At 41.5% G+C, this 14,926-nt stretch overlaps 1 protein-coding gene across 1 annotated transcript in view; it reads left to right on the forward strand.

The window, feature by feature from the left end:
- The window catches only part of atp2a3 (ATPase sarcoplasmic/endoplasmic reticulum Ca2+ transporting 3), a 50,630-nt gene extending 36,446 nt beyond the window's left edge, over positions 1-14,184 (forward strand). The window contains exons 10-21 of the mRNA XM_067607470.1: positions 108-210; positions 1,635-1,766; positions 3,498-3,614; positions 3,717-3,935; positions 4,738-5,073; positions 6,011-6,231; positions 6,322-6,524; positions 7,669-7,754; positions 8,122-8,255; positions 9,051-9,168; positions 10,029-10,146; positions 10,502-14,184. Coding sequence (XP_067463571.1) covers positions 108-210; positions 1,635-1,766; positions 3,498-3,614; positions 3,717-3,935; positions 4,738-5,073; positions 6,011-6,231; positions 6,322-6,524; positions 7,669-7,754; positions 8,122-8,255; positions 9,051-9,168; positions 10,029-10,146; positions 10,502-10,545 — 1,831 coding nt within the window. The 3' untranslated portion in view covers positions 10,546-14,184. The remainder of the gene's footprint in view (positions 1-107; positions 211-1,634; positions 1,767-3,497; positions 3,615-3,716; positions 3,936-4,737; positions 5,074-6,010; positions 6,232-6,321; positions 6,525-7,668; positions 7,755-8,121; positions 8,256-9,050; positions 9,169-10,028; positions 10,147-10,501) is intronic.
- The last annotated feature ends 742 nt before the right edge of the window (positions 14,185-14,926 follow it).

Consider the following 14,926-nt stretch of genomic DNA (forward strand, 5'->3'; position numbering starts at 1 on the left):
GATGAGGTTACTGTGTCTGAGGTGTAGCGAACTGTGAAGTGTTTTCCCCTGTGCTTTGCTGTTGTGAATGACGTTCATGTGAGTGTATGTGAATGTTTTCCTTCCAGACTGAAAGGAGACAGGCCTATCCAGTGTGGAGACTATGATGGACTTTTGGAATTGGCTACTGTGTGCTCCATGTGCAATGACTCCTCACTGGACTACAATGAGGTCATTAACTCACACACGTACACTCACATACAGATGATTCCATAAGTACAATTTGCCTAGCTGACATCATTTTTAAGTTGCCATGCAAAATAGACCCATCTGTAAAACATACAGCATTGTATAGGTGCGCTTTCTTTGCAAATTTCATGGCGTACTTCCAGTATGTATATACACACTGCAATAACTCTATAAAAGGTAGCACTGGAATACACACACACACACACTACAGAGAGCCTTCTCTTCTGCAGCTGAGCTAATTTTATTCCAATGTATGATCTTTTTCTCTGGTTTGGATTGCTTTTCTCACCTCTTTGTCATCACCATGGTATCATGGTAACCACGCTGAGGAGAGAGGCCAGGGATAAGACACTTCTCAACTCCCATGTATCCTCCCAGACTAACTGTTTCTCTTCTCGTAAATGGTCGTTTTACCACCAATTTTGTATGTTTTTTTTTTTTTTTTTTTTTTTTTTTTTGAATGAAGAGCCTGAGATCAAAGTGTGCTAGACCAGGAAAGAGAGAGGGACAGAGCAGATGAGCACTCGAGGGGAGAGAGGTGTTTTATTGCTGTCTGTGCTCGGTCACACAAACAAATGATGTGTGGTACACTATTACCGCTTCAGCTCACCTACTCCGCATCTCAGCTGGCGAGGGTACACCTTTAATAACACTTCACATGTATGACTCAAACGTCTGTAGAAGTGCAGCTGAATTACCTGCAGAACTGCTCACAGCATGTTCACTCAAGTGTCATTCTTGTGTCATTTTAAAGACGATTGTTCGTATTTAACTGGGTATCTGCAGGTCTTGAAAAGTCTTAAAAAACGCTGAATTCAGTTCCCTCAAAAAAGGCCTTTGAAGGTTTTCAAAGTCTTGAATGTCATTTTTTGTGGAGTTTCAGTCAGTGTCATCAGACCTGTAGCAAACTCTGTCACTACTGCTAGCTACAACAGTTCAGCAGCTTTAATGTCCAAAAATATGAATTAACTTAATTTGTAACTGCTTCTGGGTCCAGGTGACAGTAATTGATAAATTATATTACAAATAATTATTGTTATATACAACTGAGAAGTTTCTGGAAAAAAAAAATGTAGGCCTTATTGTCCCTACTGGTTTTCCACCATTCCTCTGCAGCTGACCAGTATAACAAAGGAAAAGGTTTTAAATTGCATTCTTAAATGTCTTAAATTTAATTTGGCAAACACTGCAGAAACCCTGTTTAACAATTGAAGCGGTGTCTGGTTGCGAATCTGTTTCTCCTCAGATTTCACCTAAAAAATATGTCATCATAAAGGGGTCTGAATTAAATGACTTGTGACAAATGGGACTAATCACTCTTCAAACGCTTACTGCGACTCTGCTTCTATAAAAAACTGAAATCTGAATCCAAGTTTTTGATGTACAGTATTTTTGTTCTCTCTCAGGCCAAAGGGGTTTATGAGAAGGTGGGTGAAGCCACAGAGACAGCTCTCACCACCTTGGTAGAGAAGATGAACGTTTTTAAGACTGACGTATCTGGACTCAGCAAGGTGGAGCGTGCCGGGACCTGCAACTCGGTAAGCCACATGTGCAGGTGTGTGTGACCCTGCTGTGTCTTTGTCTCTGTATTGATGTCCGATCAATGTTGTTTGAGAGGTGTTTTAAACCAAGTCTGTTGAAATATGTATTATATTCATTCATTTATCTATAGCAAGCACATTGTATGCAGTAACTGGCATATTCGCTGCAGGCTTTACACTCCTCAGCATGAATATGCCAATGAGACTGTAATTACCGCTCCCATTACACCATACTGTACACTGCCTGGTTACGCACTGCACAGGGGACGACATAATGACCCAGTGTGTCCCTGCTTAAAACTATTTGTGCAAGATGATATCTTACATCAAAGTATTGTTTCGGCTCTTATCCAGAATGACTCACAGGTCGGGCTTCAGTATCTTACTCTAGAACTGTTCGATAAGCACAAGGTTGTTGGCAGACACACATATTTAATTACAGGGTGTGAACCTTTGATTGTTTGGTTATGAGTTAAACAAACGTCAGCCACTAGAATATTTTGAATATGATTTTAAAAAAGCCAATACTCCTGCCTGCAGCATTGCTTTGAGATTAGATCTATTTTGCACAAATTAAGCGTACGTTCCCCTTCAGGAAGATGTCAGTTCTATGTGGAAAGTGTTGACTCCGACCTGTGCATGAGAGTATGTCTTGGTGTCTGAACAGCCAATGAGATCACTAAGCTGATGTTGGTGTTTCAGTGCCAAGGGGCCCTGTCATCAACTGTGTTCAAGTCAGCCACCACCATGCCTCACTCCACTGCAGATAAAGGTCATTGAAATTCCCATTGGTCTCACTTCCAGGCAAAGCAAAGCTCGTCAGTGACAAACACTTTGGAGTCTCAGATGAGATGAGTGACAGAAGGGTAGAGAAGCACATGTTTGATTGAATGTCTGGTTTAAATTCAAACCTCAAAACTGGTCCAGTGCATCTGCTTAGTGGATAAATGCAGGACATTGCTTACAAATGATAACATGCATGCTCAGCAAATTTTAGATGAGTAATTTCAAATGAGATGACCTTAACTTTCCACATGTCTGCCGAGTGTACACAAGTAGAAAACAAAACAGAGAGGGGGAGAATAATTCCTAGCCTGCCATGCCAAGACAAACTCCCTTTGCTCTTTCTTTTGGATAGAGATAGAGAGGAGAACTTTGTCACATTGACAGATTTTAGAACATCCGTCAGTTGTTTGAAGCCCCCTGACAGCGTGCGTGTACATCACAGCCGTCTGGTTGGGCAGAGAGCATTATCAGCGTTAACCTCTCAGCTGTGTACTCTGGGATCAGCACTGACTCTGAACTAGAAGGACACCTACTGGTAGAACAAGACCTCACACTAAATGCAGATAATAAAGTATGTCAGTAATAATAGAATTTTGTGTTCATACAGTTTTTGGTCTGTCATCTCATTAGTATTTTTCTATTGGTTTCCATATACTTCAAGTTCACTTTTTGCTACATTAATGTTAAGTCCTGTTGTACACAGACATCTGGCTGCTGCCTCTCTACGGCACCAGCCAGACATCCAGACAAGGCAGTTGATTGCTCGGTCTAAAGAGGCATCCTTCAACTGTCAGTAGCTCAGCCAAACCTCTGTCATCCACCGGCTGCCAGCCTGACAGCTGCCCACAAATACAGCTATTTAGCTCCAGCTCTGGCCCTTTGTCACTTTCTTCTTCTTCTGTCTGTCATTTTACTCTTTTCTCCCTCTTGCTCATCCATCAGGTGATCAGGCAGTTGATGAAGAAGGAGTTCACCCTGGAGTTCTCTCGTGACCGCAAGTCCATGTCTGTCTACTGCACCCCCGTCAAGCCAGGCTCCCAGAGCAAGATGTTCATCAAGGCATGAATGAATCATACAATCACAAATAAACAGATAGAAATACTTATTATCATTATTGCCATTTGAGCTCTATTGTTTTTTGATGTTATTCTTTCCCCACAGGGTGCTCCGGAGAGCGTGATTGAGCGTTGCCAGTACTTGCGCGTGGGAACAGCGAGGGTGACACTGACACCAGCCTTGCGTGAGCAGCTGCTGTCTAAGATCCGGGACTGGGGGACAGGCAGGGACACCCTGCGCTGCCTGGCACTGGCCACCCATGACACCCCACCACGCAAAGAGGACATGGACTTGGAGAATTCCAGCAAGTTTGCAGAGTATGAGGTAGGGGACCTGACCTGTGGTAACATCTGATATTTAGCTTAGGAGTTGCTCAAATAGGGTCAAATTAAAAATCTTCATTTTGTACAGTAATGACTCACCTTTTCAGACATTTAACAGAATAGTTTGACATTTTGGAAAATAAGCTTATTTGCTTTCTTGCTGAAAGTTAGATGAGATGATTGATACCACTCTCCATTAAAAACATGAAGCTGGAGCTAGGTGACAGTTAGCTTAGCTTAGCATAAAGACTGGAAGCAAGGGGAAACAGCCTGATTCTGTCCAAAAAAATCCACCTTCCAGCACCTCTTCTTACTAATTAATATGATATACATCTCATTTTTTATTTAATCTGTACACAAACCAAGTTGTGATTTTTATGGGGGGTAACTTGTCATTTTTACAATATGGTTTTTGTATGGATTAAACAAACTAGATATAACTTGTTACTGGTAATTTGTGAGCTTAGAAGGTATGACAGTTAAGCCAAGCTAACTGTCTCAAAGTAAATAAGTGTATTTCCTCAAATGTCCAGCTACACCTTTATTGTCATTCTTGCTGCTGTCTATCTTCTGTTCACATCACAGTAGTGATTAAACCTTTATGCACTTAAAGCATTTTACACTTGGTTGCTCTTCCTTGGAACATTTCCTTTGTTGTGCTGGAAGTAATCTGTTTGTTTACAGCAGCAACACAAGTGGTGAAATCCATTTCTTTGGAATTGGAGTGAGATTCTGTTTTTAGATATAGTCCTGTGTAACTTAATACCCCTTTCTCTCTCTTTTTTTTCCATTTCTCTATTCAGCTGGGCCTCACCTTTGTTGGCTGTGTGGGCATGCTCGACCCACCCAGGAAGGAGGTGATCGGTTCAGTGAAACTGTGCAACGAGGCGGGTATTCGTGTTATCATGATCACAGGAGACAACAAGGGCACAGCTGTGGCCATCTGCAGACGCATTGGCATCTTCTCTGAGGATGAGGACGTGACAGGAAAGGCCTACACAGGCCGCGAGTTTGATGATCTCCCACCGGAGGCACAGAGAGAAGCCGTCAAACGGGCACGATGCTTCGCCCGCGTTGAGCCAGCTCACAAGTCTAAGATTGTCGGATACCTGCAGTCATTCGATGAGATTACTGCCATGGTGAGGAGAAGGGATGAATTTCTAGTTGCTCACATGGTTTCATCAACTCATTTCTCTAAGTAACTCTAAACTCTATATCCTTTTCTCTGTATACTTCCTCTGTCATATATTGCTTTATGCCTGTCGCAAGGCAGAAAAAATGCATTTTCTCCTTCCTTCAACCATGCGTTATGTGAATGACTTGTCAAGAATGGATAAGAAGAGGTCAGTGAGGCGTGACATGTTCCAGGTCTCTCTGAGGCTGCTCTCTCAGACACTGCTATCAAAACCTGTCATCTCCGGCCCGCTCTGCTGCTTCCTATCTGACACACGTCTCAGAAGAGGGATTGATCCGAGGGGAAGATGGGAGGGAGGGTGGGAGGGAGAGAGGGAGACAACAGTATCACCATTTGCCTGTCAGACGCGCTCCACCGTTTACCGCAGTGCAAAGCCGCTTTAGGCCCTGCCATGACGGATCTGTATCTCACTTGCTCAGCTTTAGCTTAATCCTGTCTGGATCTGAAACGATAATGAGACTTTCCTTAATGAGATTGCAGTTATCAATCATTGTTAGTTTGTTAGACTCGGCTCTATTTAAAGAATAATCTTCCCTAAAAACATAATGTGTGCTCAATATTTTAAGAATCAACAACTCGCAGCTGAAGCAGCAGTAGTAACAAAAATTACAAATTTGGGTTTTGTCTTGTTTAATATACCATAAAACATCAGTTTGTGAACTCCTAAGAAGTTATTTGAGCTTTTATTCTTTAGATGTTTAATGAATTTATGGGTCTTAGTCCTTTATGCTAATGCCTACTAGTGTGGCTACAATCAAACTGGAATAGCATCTATTTCAGTTATATTTTGCGATTCTCCACATAATCAGGAACTTAAATTCAGTCCTGTGACTCGTGTTTTCTGATGTACTAATGACACAAGCAATCTTTTCTCGTCCCAGACTGGAGATGGTGTGAACGATGCCCCGGCCCTGAAGAAAGCAGAGATTGGCATTGCCATGGGCTCTGGCACAGCCGTGGCCAAGTCTGCATCTGAGATGGTGCTGTCCGATGATAACTTCTCCACCATAGTGGCTGCCGTGGAGGAGGGCAGAGCCATCTACAACAACATGAAGCAGTTCATCAGATATCTCATCTCCTCAAACGTGGGAGAGGTCGTCTGGTAAGGAACAGAAACACACTGAGATACTGTCTTCACCTTTACTCTGATGTCCTCAGCTGATGTGTGTGTCTTCTCTCTGTCCTTCTGCAGCATCTTCCTGACAGCCATCCTGGGTCTCCCTGAGGCTTTGATTCCAGTCCAGCTGCTGTGGGTTAATCTGGTGACCGATGGCCTGCCTGCCACTGCCCTGGGCTTTAACCCCCCAGACCTGGACATCATGGACAAACCTCCCCGCAATTCAAAGGAGCCTCTCATCTCTGGCTGGCTCTTCTTCAGATACCTGGCCATTGGAGGTAGCCTTAGTGCTGGTCTGATTAAACTACTGTAAATCAATGTGTGATTGTGTCACACATATTAAATATAGTTTCACGTTACAATTGAGGATGTGTGCACAGCACAGGTAGAAAATACATTAACAGACAGTTTAGTAAAAAAAAAAAATTAGTCACATTTCCAAAACTAGTTCTAATTCTAGTGAGAAAATGGGAGCTTATAACAATAATAATGAGAGTGAGAGTTAGTTAAGTAACATTAGAGCACAGATGCACCCTCATTCTGAATATTAATGTTAACAATGTTAACATTATCAAAATCTTGCCATTTACCATCAAAATATACCAGACACTAGTTGCTGGATGTCTCATGTTTCTCTCTGTGTAACTTTTAACTCAGATGCCTGCAGTGTGTTCAGGCTAATCTCCACTCATAGCAAACTGTCAGTACAGGATTTAAGTATTATATATCAGCTGCAGGGGATCACGAAAAGAGACTCTACACACCTGTTAGTGATTTTTTTTTTTCTAATATTACAAGTGTAACAACTTGATGCATTTTCTATCCAAATCCATCAATCTGCCACCTCTATCAGCTGTCACCAAGTCACACACTGAAGCTCTAAATGCACATCAAGCTGTTCCCCTAAGCATTGATCACAGAGCCTGAAAAACATTTGCACAATTCATTGAACTGCCATAAACACACAGTAAAAGTGTTAGTCTTTCCTTAAAACAGGTGTTTTTGCTCACCAGTTTTTGCGCAAAACCATCCACCACCTTATTAAAATCCAGGGCTTTGACCAGATCACTGCATGCAAATAGCTAATGAAGCTCTGTAAGCTAACAAGGAGGTTTCCTGCATGGGATCGAACATTTTATGCACAGTACTTTTAGATTTGTGCAGTTCAAGGCACAAAATCACTCCTCATTTTAATCTCCACATAAGTTCTCAGTCATTTTAGTTTGCTTTATATCATCCGTGTATGCAGTGCAGTCCCTGGGAAACCCATCTATAGCCTATATTCTCTGGTAGTTTAGAAATACATTTTCCTCCTGGGACAATGAAGACTATATACTGTATCCTTCTAGTTATAGTAATATTTGACTTAAATCCTGTTTCCTGGACAGCCATCTCTGACAAATCTGACTGTTTTTCCTGTAGGATATGTGGGTCTTGGAACAGTGAGTGCTGCCACATGGTGGTACCTGTTTGATGAAGAAGGCCCACAAGTGTCTTTCTATCAGCTGGTGAGTTGTAAAACATTGTTCTGCTCTGTCTGTCTTCTATGTTTTTCTGCAGCAGTCCTGTCCTCAGAGAATAGGGTTTTTTTTCCTATGTTTTGATATGTACCCGCTCCCAGCCTCCTTTACATCCCCCGCTGTTGGACTCAGTAATGTTTGGCGATCCCATCAGTGGACAGAAATAGAAAAGGAAGACCCATGTGGTTTGATTACACACAGGGTGGGAACAAGGCCAAGGTTCCGCAGCTGTTCCCCCATCAGATCTGAGTTCCATCAAACCAGGTCGCAGAGGTCCTGGTGACATCCTGCCAACATACATGCAGGCGCACACACGTACACACAAACACTAACTCCTGTCTGTCTCTCTCTACAGAGACACTTCATGCAGTGTACTGGGGATAACCCTATGTTTGAGGGTATAGACTGCGAGGTGTTTGAATCCCGTTACCCCACAACCATGGCCCTGTCTGTGCTGGTCACTATCGAAATGTTCAACGCACTCAACAGGTCAGTCATCTTCTGTTGCGATGTCTGGGTAAACACTCCTTAAATGTCACAGCTGTCAGATATTTATAATCAGAAGAGACACTGTCATCTAACAAGACAGTGCTCCCTTTGAGAAAGCATAACGGAGCCATCTGAGGGATAACAGCATGCTGGAAAAACAAAACATCATCTCTATTCTCTGCTGTTTATGATGGAGATATATTTTATATTTTGCATTTGGTGAATGTGGCACATGAATCAAGTGTAGCCACACATCTTAAGAAATGGAATCGTGCTTTTTTGGGGATGCAGGAAATAAAAAGAACAGCAGTATGAAGGGAAAACTTGGTGTGTTTTTGCCAGAATTGCTCATGGAGCAAGTCTGTCAGTAGCTCCCTATAGAAACAAATACTAATGTCTCATTTAGGAAAGAATCTGAGAAAGGGAAGGTTAAAATAATCGGCTGCCTGACCAATGAAAATGGAACTCATCCCAAGCCAAGACAGCCAGTAAAACTGACGGGGGGGACACATGTTTACATGGTTGCTAGCACAGATATAACAAGGGAGATCTGTTGTTATGATGCACTGAGTGTTAGCTACACTTTAATTAAATGTCAGCTAATTTTTTAAATTGTAAAATAGCTGTAATGTTCCTACATCAAACTGATGAAATCTTAAAGTCTGAGAGCTTGCCAGAATGTTTCACGTTTGTTCTTTACAACCTGATGGAATCACTTCCTTGTATGTTCATAATGTCAAGTTGAGCAGCTGAATTGTCAACATATTTTGATCTACTAAACCTTCTCCCTGCCAGTTTGTCTGAGAACCAGTCGCTCATCAGGATGCCTCCTTGGGTCAATATTTGGCTGCTGGGAGCCATCATCCTCTCTCTCTCCCTCCACTTCTTCATCCTCTATGTTGAGCCTCTGCCGGTGAGTATTCCTCTATGGGACTGTTGGAGACTCTGCTTTGGATCTGTGTGGAGATGTGAAAAATGCATGCTGATAATACTCACACAGAGGGCATAGGTTTGGATTCAGAGGTTTAAAAAAAAGTGCAGCAGTCATAAATAATTGCATATGCAATACAAATTTTATTGCAAATAACAAAATATGATTGAATTGATTACCATGCTTTCCATAATAATGGGAGTATAACAAAAAATGCCAGGTAAATTGATACTCGCATAGATATTCACTAACCCTAAAATCACTTAATTCCTTCATAAAGACCTAATACTTTGATGATAGATAAAATTATGATATTATATAAGTAATGTTTGACAAAAAAAGTCAAACTATTTAAAAAGTCAACAAGAAGGCTTACAGTTCACATGGAGTTCAGATACAGCTGCCCCCTCAAGATCCCAAACACCATCACAACCTTTAAACTCAATAAATAATGTTTTATTCGCACACAGCATTATCTGTGATTGTTGATCAGTCGTAGCATCTTTTTAGAAGAATTATCTGAAAATAAAAACAGATTAGAACAATTTTTTTGCCCGACTATGCAGAGGAGGTGGATGGACTGTCTGCGGTCTCCCTCACAGGATGCATACTGCACCAACATCTTCTGCCAAGAGGATTGAGCAGCATGTTGCCTGATAGGCAAAACCCGGGGCAAAAAATGTCTGTTTACTTGTGGTTTGTGCAATGTAATAGCTGAAGGCAAAGATGATGTTGTGTCCAATTATAAAAGTAAAAACTTGCTAGAGAGAAAACATGCTGTCTACCATATGATGCACTATTAGAAGAGTTTCTGACTTTTTTTCATTGCCTCCATCCTCCAGTTGATCTTCCAGGTGACCCCTCTGCGCTGGTCCCAGTGGATTGTAGTCCTGAAGATTTCCATCCCAGTCATCCTCCTGGATGAGGCACTGAAATACATCTCCAGGAACCATCTAGAAGGTACACTGAACCCTTTTCTTTTTCAGTTTTCCAATGAACCACCCATTAAAAATTAATGTTGTGACTCTGAAATGTTTCAAGCTTGTGAAATCTCTTAAAGTCTGTGAATGTTCTTGTGATTTTAGAAATTAAATAGGATTTTATCTGTCTACTGACCAGTCTTTTCTACTCTTTTTTTTTTCTCTCTCCTGCATTTCTAATGCAGCCTAAATTCTTATTATCTCACCTTCTGTGAAAAGGTACTCTATTTCCAACCTCTCAGTGCCCTCTTCTCTCCCCCGTAGAAACTCTCAGCTATAGACTAATCGCACTAGTCGCTGTTTTCTAAATCACTTGTTTTTTATCCCCCTGGCAGGTGACGAGGAGAAGAAATACCGGAGGAGATGGCAGCTGAACTAAGACCTCTCCCTCAACACACTCACACAGTTAGACACACGCCTACCCTCCTCTTCCCTTTACGAGCTAGAAACCTTTTTTCTCCCCTGTCCTCATTCCCCACTCCTGCATGTCCGACAACAACAACAACAACCACCACCACTAGAAATGAGCGGGGCTTACATGAGAACGGGTGTGCAAGAAAAGAGAGCATGCGTGTTCCTGCGAGCATGGCTTTGTACGAGTGCCTGAGTAAATGAGCGCTGCGTGTGCGTGTGTGTGTGTGTGTTTGTGTGTGTGTGTGGGTGAGAGCAGGCAGATGCAGGCCTGTCGTCATAGTTGCGAGAGCAAGAAACAACCGCAGAAAAAAATAGATAAAACTGCCCAGGGCTCTGCTTTTTAAAGATTTCTGCTCATTGTTTTGTTTTTTGTTTTTTTGACTGTACAATACAAACATAGTGGTGCAGTGACTGGACTTTGGGGAGGGAAGGAGAGGGAGGACAGGGGAACAGAGGTGGGTAATACTGGGTGGGATTTCTGGGGAGGGGAGGCGGGTGTTTGAAATCAGCACAGAGACCGAAAGAGAGATTGAGGGGCGAAGCGTGCCGTGGAGAAGACCACAGAGAGACTGGCATTCACTCTGGTGAAAGAAGAGCACCAGAAATAATGTGGAAGATGAAAAACATCGGGCTCTTGAGACTGTCCAGGTTTCTGTCACCCACACTACTGGCAGTGAATCCCAGCCAGCTCAGTAGGAGCACAGCCTCATCCGCACAACACAATTGTATATGTGGTCACACTGCTGCTCCTTCATCGCTCTTCATCTTTGCTCTCACCACATACAAAGTCTAACTCCTGTTTGATCGTGTTTTACGCACAACTAGTCTCCCCTTGCCCGTCTTGCTCTCTCTCTCTCTGTCTCTCTTTCTGGCTCTCTGTTGAGGAGGCAGCTGTGGTCCCGGGTGGCAACACGTCGGGCTCTTGAGTTGGGTGTGGAAATGTTGCTCCGCCTAAAGGTGTGAATAGCTTTACGCTGCTTGGCCGCTTCCTTCAGCTCTTTATTTGAGGAGCTGAGGTCAGCTCGCAGACTTAGCAAAACTGAAAAAAAAGGAAAGAGGAAAAAAAAAAAAAAAAGTGAAAAGTCAAACAGCAACCAAACCAGCATATCAGCAGTGTAGTTGTCAGCCAGTCCGCCTGGCTGGTCCTCTTAGGCCTGACTTTAATGTCCATCTGCTGCGCTGCCATCGGAGTTTCAGCTGTCAGATATCCTAGCAAGTTATTTCATTGAGTGAATTAAAGGTAGATTTGAAAAAGAGGGTGATGCTTTATGACATTCTGGTCAGAATAATTATCTCATCTACCTTTAAGTTATTCAGTTATTTCTAATCCTGCACCAGCGCTTACAGTAGGTGAGTGTGCATTTAGCCTTACTTGAATTAATTGGTCTAATTTGACTTGGTAGGCTTTTCAGTTTTTGAATCGCACAGATGTAGTTAAAGTAAGTTAAGGAACGGCAAATGAACTGCTTGATTGTCTCAGTCTTACATCACTCGGTCATCAATCATTTATATATTAAGCACAGTAAACATCCATGCCTTATACATACAGCCCACTGCACCTCCACATTGAAAATGTGGTCGAAATGAATGTTTCTAGCTAGCCTTTAATTAACTTTTTACCCACAGCCACCATTCTCACTCATACGTGCCCGAACACTGATTCATACTGATCACTTGAGGTCTTAAAGACTCTGAATGTCCACCTGGTGTGTGGCCTGTTTAATAGGAAACCCTTTTTTGTTGTGCTTTGTGCGCGGCTCCCTCAGCTTCTCCTGCTCTCTCAGTGCTTTAGCGACTCACTTGGGTATTGTTTTATAATGACTAAATAATAATGTATTTGACTGAATGAACCTACGGGGTTTGGATTGTGTCTTTTAAGTCTTAATTATGGGTTTTGTGTGGGCCCTGGTGCTCTGTAGACTGGGTCAGGCTGACACAGTGGTTGTTTTCGGTCTTTTGTTGCTTCCAAATAGGACAGAGGAGAGCGCACATTCAAAAAAAAAAACTTTTGTAAAAGGTGCTGAACCAAAAACGTCTACAGGAGGAGGAAATGGAAATTGGATCTGCACTCTTTGTCAGTTGCTTTTGATGAATTTAATAAAGCAACGTTTCGTTCACAGAGATCTTCAAGGCAACTGTTGAAGATATCTGTGAGATTGAAATGTTCTTTAAATTCAATTTACTTTGAGTTATTGACACAATTTCCTCCCTTTTCTTGCTTCCAGACCTGCTTTCAACAAGCACGGTTTAGATTCTAAAGGAAAATCCACCCTTAAACAAACAAATCTGCTATTACTCACATAGCTGTATCCATCTCTTTTGTTGCTTGGAAGCATATTGTTCTCCAGTGGATTAACTGGCCAAACTGGGACGACATGACATTGCCAAGTCCAGATATTTTCAGCGCCACATGTTCTCTGGGGGTTGTAAAAGATGATTCTTTGCAATGCACAGTCGAAAATCACTAACTTAAGTAGAAGTAAATGAAGCAGATTGTGGGAAAGTACACTAAAGAGTTCATTACAACACATCAACAACATCGAATGTGATCAGATTTAAGGGTGGAATATTCCTTTAACTTCATACCTGAAGCTGGATCTTGTTTCAAGTAAATAATGGCTTGATTTGAATTATACTGAACATAAAACATGAAAATGTGGCACCTCTGTCCAGAGCAGCAGACCACCTGTCCCTGTCCCAGGTCTCCATGGCTCTGTAACATGCTGGCACTCTGGCCACCAGGCACTATAGGTCTCTATAGCCTTGTTATTTACTACTGAATCCTCAACTCTGTACAGAAGATGAGAATAAGATCGCATGGAACCTTGTTACTGTAATAATAACCTATACAGTATATAATATTTAATTTTTTGATAACTTACATCAATGTACTTACCAACATCAGACTTGCAAGAAAGCATTTTTATTTTTATTTTGAGCACATGGTATCTAAGGATCTCTCTCTCTCTCTCTCTCTCTTTTTTTTGTAGAATAGAAAGGTTGTTTCTTCATTGTTCCCGTTTGGTTTTTACAGTTGCTGGGGTTTTGTGTCTTTTACTGTAGGGAAAGAATATGACGTTATCATGTTTAAGATAGACAAGAATCATGCTTACGCTAATTAATTGACGCTGATCATGTCAGTGATAGTTATCTGGTGTGAGAATGTTCAAGAATTTGTGAATGAACTGTGTATGGTTTACACTGAGCGATAAGCAGTGATGAATCCTGGGATATGAAGTTTTATGACTGTACATTGAAGGGCTTGGTGTGGATGCAGGCTCTAGAGACCCGTGACAATCCTTCTGGGTCTGACATTTTGGGAAGTCGCTTGACTCTCCCAGCATGGTACTCAAAGTCTTTTACCATCTATAGAAGAATAACCATCCTTACTGACAGTAAAGGAGTGATCAAGTTCATATCAGTAACATCTGACCAACAGTTCCCTTTCTCTTTGTCTATACAGACAAATAAACAGTCTCTAGAGCCTGAGTTCCACCTCTGAGAAAAAAGGATTCTCTGTATTGCCTTGTTAATATTAATTGTGGACACATAATTTTATAAATGACAAAGACGTGGAAATAAAGATTATTTATCTTGTTATTTATTCAGAGGTTGTGTTCTTTTTTTCATGTACCATTGTAAATATGAGATTTCTTTTGTCACTGTGAACAGTTTTCTTTGCAACTTCTTTTTACTGCAGAAAAATAATCCCAAAGGAAGCTGTTTACAGTGAGGTTTTATGGATTATCTTGAATAACTAATGGCTGTAAACCACTAAGGGGAAACAGAAAAATACTGTTTGTGTTGTATATTGTTTTCTTTTTTTGCCATGTTAGAAAGAAAAGGCCTAATTCTGAGAATAGGTGATGCAAACACCCAAACTGCAAAACAGCAAGTCCAAGCTCCAGAGGTGCTCAAGAAGCTCAAAGCTCTTCATGCTATCAACAAAGTCACATACTGTTGTCTTAAAAGAAAATACTGCAAGAAAAACACAATGCTTCAGATCGTAAGTTCAGACCTTCAAATAATTAGTGGTGATAAACAAAACAAAAAAATATAATGAACAAAAATATTTGAGGCAGTCATTACTGCTCCATATCTTGCCTTTCATTTTTCAATGAGCCATAGCTATTGTAAAATTCTCCCTGGTCACACACATTAGATAATAGACAAATCTGGTCTTGGCATGGCTACAGTGATGTGATATCATCACAGGAATGTGAGTGTGATCTGGACATGAGATTTCAGTTTTAAAGTTTATATATTTTCCCATGACAAACTGAAAAAAAACAAAACTCACTTTCACCAGAAAGAGCGATCATTTAATCTGTTGGATGGGATTCTCT

This window comes from Thunnus thynnus, chromosome 13, assembly GCF_963924715.1.
Source record: "Thunnus thynnus chromosome 13, fThuThy2.1, whole genome shotgun sequence".
Taxonomy (NCBI): domain Eukaryota; kingdom Metazoa; phylum Chordata; class Actinopteri; order Scombriformes; family Scombridae; genus Thunnus; species Thunnus thynnus.